The 8,107-nt window shown below is 39.3% G+C and overlaps 1 protein-coding gene across 1 annotated transcript in view; it reads right to left on the bottom strand.

The window, feature by feature from the left end:
- Window positions 1-3,392: 3,392 nt before the first annotated feature.
- The window catches only part of RDH11 (retinol dehydrogenase 11 (all-trans/9-cis/11-cis)), a 35,641-nt gene continuing 30,926 nt past the window's right edge, over window positions 3,393-8,107 (bottom strand). Inside the window, exon 6 of the mRNA XM_006873062.1 lies at window positions 3,393-3,495. Coding sequence (XP_006873124.1) covers window positions 3,393-3,495 — 103 coding nt within the window. The remainder of the gene's footprint in view (window positions 3,496-8,107) is intronic.

Here is an 8,107-nt window from a genome sequence, read left to right as displayed (position 1 = left end):
CCAGCTCATTTGCCTCAGTCACTTTATCTCGTTTCTGGACATGTGCAGATATGGTCATCTGCTTCTGTGTTTTGGGCATATTCAGGGGTTATCTGTGGCCTTAATACTTAGATGGGTATGTATTTTGGTATTTTTTTATGCTTTCTGATTGCCCCCAGATAGATGTGATCAGGAAATGGGCTTCCCTTTTCACTCTTCTTCTTGAGAAATTTTAAGATGCCTCTGTTGGTCGTTTTGACGTAACTTAGGATTTAATTTTCAGCTTATTTCCTTTTTTGTCTGCTTGTCCCACTCCACAATCCCTGCTCAGGCCTTTTTTCTAGTTGTAAACAGTTCTGTGTCTGCTGTGGCCATTAGGTTTTAGTTGGAAACTGTCACTTTAATTTCGAGGATATCTGTGTGCATGCGTAGTAGAACCCTCTGAGAGTGGGGCTGGGGTGTCTACTAGCTCAGGCACCCCTGTAGTCACCAGAATGGAGATGCCCAGACAGCAAGGGACCAATGAACAAATACCAAAAGAAAAAAAAAAGTCCACACCTTTATCTCTGCAGTTTTGCCAGGCATCTGTGGCCGTTCCGATCCTTCCCCCACTTGGTCTTACCCAAGATGGCGGCTCCTGGAGCAGCTGAGCATCCTGAACTCGAAAGCAATGGATTTCTTGCTTCTGCCACAAATTACCCCATCTGTAAGCCTTCCAACTTTCTAAATATTCCTTTGTATGTGGTTCAGGGTTCTGGGACTATCCCCTGAGCCTGCTTGGTTGGGCATTCTGTGTTGTTGCTGGCGGAGCTCCTTACTGCACTTCCACCCAATCTGCCATCTTGTTTGCTCTCAGTCCATGGTACTTTTCATATTATTTTCCAACACGATAACTCAATTGCATCAATTTTTCTATCTCTTAGGTCCTTATATTTATTAGATTCAACAAACCTTTGTTAAGCTTCTGATATACACTGAGCATAGAAATGACAAAGTGACACTCGACTAAGTTTCATGTTATACCGTGCTTTGGAAAATGGGGGCGGGGAGCACGTTGCAAAACGGGCAGTTAACAGCCTGGGATGATAAAGAAACCCTTGGTAAAGGTGATTTTTGAACAGTGCTAAAAAAAAGATCATTGGACTCCTGCTGTAACACTCTAGGATTAGCACTAGACTGTGAACCACAAGGTTGTCAGTTCAACTCTACCAGCTGCTTCCTGGAAACCCTACACAGGGTTGCTATGAGTTGGAATCAACTTGACAGCACTCAACCACAGAAAAGATAATTAGGAATTGGTTGCATGAATAATCAGATTATCACAAAATGCAAATTAATGGCCAATTGGTACAGGGTGGCCCAGTGAGTTAAGTGCTGGGCTGCTAATCAGAGGTCTGCAGTCAAACCCTCCAGCCACTCTTTATGAGAAAGATGGGCTGTCTGCTCCTGTAGAGATTTAAGTCTTGGCCACCCTAGGGAGTGGGAGCAGTTCTACTCTGTCCTACTGGGTCTAGATAAATTGGAATGGACTTAATGGTAGTGAATGGGTGGGTTGTTTGACTAGAACACTATCTTTTAGAATGAGAAAGGATTGCATAACTATAATAATGAAAAATGTTTTCTTCTTTTGATAATTTTTAATTCTCGGAGTTTTTACTTTGGTAAAAACAAGTAAGATTTGCCACTGACAGTTTAATAAAAATTAATAAAATATCAGTTGTTACTCCAGTGCACTATTGTTATAAATAGAAGGTTTATAACTTTTCCATAAGAAGACCCCTTTTATTAATTATTAGTTCAATGGTCAAAACAATTTCAATCACAGATTATTAATCACTGATGTTAAATAGATAAACTGTCAGTCAAAGAAAATCACAACCTGTTAGAATATCATGTTCTAAACAAGTGATGGGGACATTACCAATTCCAATGACTTCCTTTGGCAGCATTGCTTTTGACAAAATTCTTCTGATGAACTGTAGATTTTTTCTTTTTCAAAGCAAATGGACATTTTAGCCTTGTCAAGATAATGTATGAAAATGCCCTAAATTGAATGTAATCAGTATCAGTTTTTAAGGATTAGTTGTTGTTGGTGTTTTTCCTGCCAAATTGGTTGACTAGTGTGAGGTGAGGCAGTACCTCATCAGTCTTGCTAATTTAGGTTCCCACTCAATTATTTTCTTGTTGTTTTTAAACTGTGCAGTTAGTCCCTTCGTTGTGTGCAATATCTCTGTTTTTGGACTGCTTGTCTGCTATCCATGTGCTTCCTTGGTAGGCAGCTGGCAAATATGTATGGTTTTGCAACTCTAGCCATTTGCGCCAATGACTGAATGACACTAGTTTGCTCCATCTCTGGTCACTTACTTGCACTGGAGCCCAGTTTAACACTTCCTCTATGGCTGTTTTGAATGGTGTGAAATTACTTCTAATTGCACAGATACACAAGAACACACACTAAGAAATAGTCAGTGACAATAACCAAGTATCTTTTCCCACCTCCTGGTTTTCTAAAAGAAACTAAGGAACAAAAAGGAGTCCTGGTGTGGTGCTGTGGATTCATGCACAGGATTGCAAAGTTGTTTGAAACACAAGGTTGGTGGTTCAAGCTTACTCGTTGCTCCTTGGAAACCCTACACAGGGTTGCTATAGGTTGGAACTGACTCAATAGTACTTTAACAACAACAGAAGCTAGGTAGCCTGTCTTTTCATACTGTTCCCTTCAACCTCTCCTTGATAGTCTAAGAAACAGCAGGAAAATGACATTATAAATTTCACCTTTATTTCTCCCTCCCCCCAGATTAAAACAAGACTCCATAACCTTCTTTATAAAGGCAGTTCTGTAGTTTAGATGTGAGGAAGTGTCTGAACAAGTGGCTTCAGGTTGTCAGAGATCAGGTGATGCCAAAATCCGGGCTTAGTTTTGTTTCCTGAAAGACTCTGGATACTGGTGCCCTGACAGTTTTCGTAAAGAGGTGAGACGTAAGTCCTGCTCTTAAGCCAAGCTGCTGCGACTCCTAGGTGTGCTGTGGCTCTCTTGAAGAGAAGATTGCTTGGCTGGCAGGGGCTACATAGTGAATGAAGAAGGTAGAACCAGTTCAATTTGCCATCAGTCAATCCTGCCATAGCTTTAATCTTTCTAGGTAGCAGGCTTCAGAGGGAAAAGTTGAGCTGTCCAGGTCAGATGAGGGTATTCTTATCCTACCCAGGAACTCAGGCAGTATCAGGCACACAAACCAATCTAGACAAATGAAAAGTGTTGAGACTAATCTGGCAGTGAGTGTGTACTGGGCTTTTACCGGACACCAAGCTGGTAAGGCTAGAAGGTTTTACTCCCTTTTGGCCACTGAAAGGGACTGCCACTTTCACAGGGAGTGTTAAGCAGTTCTGCTCTTGGGTCTAGGTGTCACCACCTGTCAGTCCAATGGGATGCCCAGCAGGTTGCAGCTGACATCCCATAGCCGCCGGGCTACTGTCTCATTTCGAGCCTGAGCAGAGACCCAGGCTACCTGGCAGTCACTGGAAGAGAATGAGAGGGATTAAAGAACAATGTTAAGGATACTTTCTACTGGGATATGGAATTTACAGAAAAATAATCCAAAAGGACATGAAAATGCCTCATAAGGTATAAAATGGCATAAGATAGTTCAAACACAATAGTTAAGAGCCACTGAAAATGTGGCAATGGCATTTGCTCGTCATTGGTCATAATGCTGCTATTTCCTGTGAGAGTCTACTGTTAATCAGTATATGTAAAAGATTGTATGGTCAATTAAAAATTTTACTATAATGGTATGGTAATCAAGACAGTATGGTTATTGGTATAAGGAAAGAAATAAAGACCTATTAAGGATTAATAAATAAAGACCATGATTGAGAATCCAGAAATTAATCCATACATTTGTGGTCAACTGATACACATCATGGGTGCCTAAACTATTCCTAAGGAAAGAACAGTCTTTCCAGCAAATGGTGCTGGGCAAAAGGATCTCCACTCCTGCAAGAGAATGAAGCTGGATGCCTACTTCATACAATATACAGAAATTAACTCCAAATGGATCATAGACCTAAATGGAAGAGCCAGAGCTCTTAGAAGAAAACATAGATGTAAATCTTTGTGACCTTTGGCTAGATAATGATTTCTTAGTACAACAGAGTTATGATAAACAATAAATCAGACGTCATAAAAATTAAAAACTTTTCTGCCTCAAAGGCAAAAGTGAAAAGAGAACTTACAAGATGAGAAAAAATGTTTGCAAATAATTTATCTGATAAGAGATTTGTAACTAGAGTCTATAAACAACTTACAAATCAATAATTTTAAGTGCCATTGAGTTGATTTGGCTGGTAGGTTTGAACCAATGGCCTTGCAATTCTAACTGACCTTGTCCTTTACCCTACAACACTACCACAGGACTCCAGTATAAATCAATAATAAAAGGGCAATAATCCAATTTTTAAATGGACAAAAAGGATTCAAATAAGACAGTTCTCCAAACAAGATATGCAAATAGACAATAAACACATGAAACAATGCTGGATAATTAGTCATCAAGGAAACACAACTCAAAATCATAATGAGATACAACCTCATTTATTTCTTGTTTTTTTTTTTTTTTTGTTATATGCTGTGGAGTCGGTTCTGACTCACAGTGACCCTTGTACAGGGTTTCCGAGGCTGTAAATCTTTACAGGAGCAGAAAGCCTCATCTTTCTCTTGTGGAACAGCTGGTAGTTTCAAACTGCTGACCTTGTGGTTCACAGCCCGATTTGGAACCACCACGCTACCAGAGCTCCATCATCAAGTTTGTTCTGATCCATAATGACCCTATGGTACAACAGAATAAAACACTGCCTAGTCCCCATTGCTGTTTGAGCCCATTGTTTTTGTCACTTTGTCAATCCATCTCATTGGAGGTCTTCCTCTAGGATGGCGGTAATAAAAAAGACAAGAGAAAATGTTGGAGAGGATATGGAGGAATGGGAGCCCTCCTCATGCACTGTTGGTTGGAATATAAAATGGTGAAGCCACTTTGGAAAAGCCTGGCAGTTCTTCAGTGATTTAATACAGACCCAGCAATTTCACAATTAGGAATATACCCAAGAGAAATAAAACCATTTCTCTACACAAATGCTCAGAGAAACATTACTCATAACTGAAAAACAGTGGGAACAATACAAATGTCTACCAATATATGAATGGACAAGAAGTTCTGGTAGCATAGTGGTTACGAGTTCAGCTGCTAGTCTCATGGTCAGCAGTTCAAAACTACCAGCTGTTTTGCGGGAAAAATGAGGCTTTCTGCTCCAGCCTCGGAAACTCTAAACAGAGTCGCTATGAGTCGAAACCAACTCCACAGCATATAACTATCACCACCGGCAGCAGCATTTGAATGGACAGCAAACTGATATATACTGTTTTTTTCATAAATGGCTGTGGTTGTTTTTAGTTGCCATCAAAGGGGTCCCAATTCATAGTAACCCTGTCCCCAACAGAACTATCCTCACAATTTTGAGTCCACCATTGCAACCACTGTGTCAATCCATCCCGTTGAGGGTCTTCTTTTTCACTGACCCTCACTCTACCAAGCATGATGTCTTCCTTCAGGGACTGGTCTTCCCTGACAACATGTCCAAAGTACAATAAATGAAGTCTCACAATCCTTGTTTCTAAGGAGCATTCTGGCTCTACTTCCACAACAGATTTGCTTGGTCTTCTGAGAGTCCATAGTATTTTCAATATTCTTCACCAACAACATAATTGAAATGCATCAATTCTTCTCTGCTCTTCCTTATTCACTGTCCAAGTTTCACAGACATGTAACTTACATGAATATCATGGCTTGGTTCAGGTTGTGTTAGTCCTCAAACTGACATCTTTGCTCTCTAACACTATAAAGAGGTCTTTTAAAGCACATCTGCCTAATGTAACATCTTGATTTCTTGACTGCTGCTTCCGTGAGCATTGATTGCATATCCAAACAAAATGAAGTCTTTGACAACTTCAATCTTCTCTCCATTTATCATGATGTTATTTATCAGTCCAATTGTGAAAATTTTTGCTTTCTTTACATTCAGGTGTAATCCATACTGAAGGCTTTATTCTTTGATCTTCATCAGTAAGCAAAGTCCTCTTTGCTTGTAGCAAGCAAGATTGTGTCATCTAAGTAAGTTAACTTGTTAATGACGCCTCATTCTTCTTCCAATTCTGATGACTCATTCTTATTCATATAACCCCAGCTTCTCTGATTATATGCTCAGGATACAGATTGGATAAGAATGGTGAAAGGTAACAACCGTGACACACCTATCCTGATTTTGAACCATTCAGTATCCCCTTGTTCTGTTCGAATGACTGCTTCTTGGTTTTTGTGTAGGTTCCTCATGGGGAAAATCATGTGTTCTGGAATTCCTGTTCTTCACAATGTTATCGATACTTTGATACGATCCATACAGTTGAATGTCTTTGTATAGTTAATAAAGTACAAGTAAGTATATCTTTCTGGTATTTTCTGCCTTCAGCTAAAATCCATCTGACATCAGTAATCCCTTGTTCCACATCCTCTTCTGAATCCTGCTAGAATTTCTGGCAGCCCTCTGTTAAATTACTGCTGCAATAGTTTTTTAATTATCTTTAGCAAAATTTTACTTGCATGTGATATTAATGATATTTGATGATTTCTGCATTCCATTGAGTTAATATCTTAGGAATAGGCATAAATACAGATATCTTCCAATTGGCTGGCCAGGTAACAACTGTCTACCAAATTTTATGGCATAGACAAGTGAGTGCCTTCAGCACAGCATCAGTTTGTTGAAAGATTTCAATTTATATTCTGTCAATTCTTGGAGTTGTGTTTTTACCAGTGCTTTCAGTGCAACTTAGACTTCTTCCTTCAGTACCATCAGTTTTTGAAATGACTGAACATCAACCATTTCCTTTTGGTACAGTGACTCTGTATGTTCCTTCCAACTTCCTTTGATGCTTTCTGCATCATTCAATATTTTGCCCATAGAATTCTTTATTGTTGCCAAGTTGAGGTTTGAATTTTTTATTCAGTTATTTTCTGAGAAATACTGAGTTTGTTCTTCCATTCTGGTTTTCTAACTCCAAGTCTGCACATTTCATTATAATACTTTGTCTTTTTGAGCTACCTTTTGAAATTTTCTGTTTGGCTTTTACTTCATTATTTATTCCTGTTGCTTTAGCTTCTCTACATTCAAGACTGTCAGAGTCTCTTCTGACATCCATTTTGGTCTTTTCTTTCTTTCCTGTCTTCTTAATGACCTTTTGCTTTGTTCATGTATGATGTTCTTGATGTCATCCCACAACTCCTCTGGTCTATGGTCATTAGTATCTAATGCATCAAATCTGTTCTTGAGATGGTCTCTAAATTCAGGTGGGATATATCCAAGGTCATATTTTGGCTGTCGTGGAGTCATTTTAATTTTACTCAGTTTCAACCTGAACTTGCAAATAAGGGATTGATGGTGTGTTCCACAGTCAGCCCTGACCTTATTTTGGCTGATGACATTCAATGTCTCCATCATCTCTTCCCACAGATGTAATCAATATGATTCCTGATTCTTGTGTATTCCATTTGGTGAGGTCCAAGCATACTATTTATACTGTTGAATAAAGGTATCTGCAATGAATAAGCCATTGGTCTTACTAAATCCTTTCATGTGATTTCCAGCACTGTTTCTATTACCAAGTCCATACTTTCCAACTACTGATCCTTCCTCTTGGCTTCCAACTTTTGCATTCTAATCACCAGTAATTGTCAATGCATCCTGACTTCAAGTTTGGTCAATTTCAGGTTGAAGAAGTTGGCTGTTGTTTTGTTGTGAAGTGCCCTCCAGTTGATTCATAGCGATCCTACAGAGAATTATTCAGTTTCATCATCTTTGGCTTCAGTGGTTTTTCCTTAAAAATAATAAAAGTTATGACTTCGGGAAAAAGATGGCAGATCAGGTGGAAGTGTAGTGACGAGCTCTGCCAAGAACAACACAGAATACAGGACCAAGAAGGCTCAGGGAATGGTCCCAGTACTCTGAACCACATATAAAGGAATATTTAGAAGGTTGGAAGAATTACAGCTGGGGAGTTTGTGGCAGAAGCAAGAAATCC

The sequence above is a fragment of the Chrysochloris asiatica genome, unplaced genomic scaffold (assembly GCF_000296735.1).
Source record: "Chrysochloris asiatica unplaced genomic scaffold, ChrAsi1.0 scaffold00221, whole genome shotgun sequence".
In the NCBI taxonomy this organism is placed as follows: Eukaryota; Metazoa; Chordata; class Mammalia; order Afrosoricida; family Chrysochloridae; genus Chrysochloris; species Chrysochloris asiatica.
Note: the sequence above shows the minus strand (reverse complement) of the source record. Positions and strands in the feature narration are given on the sequence as shown.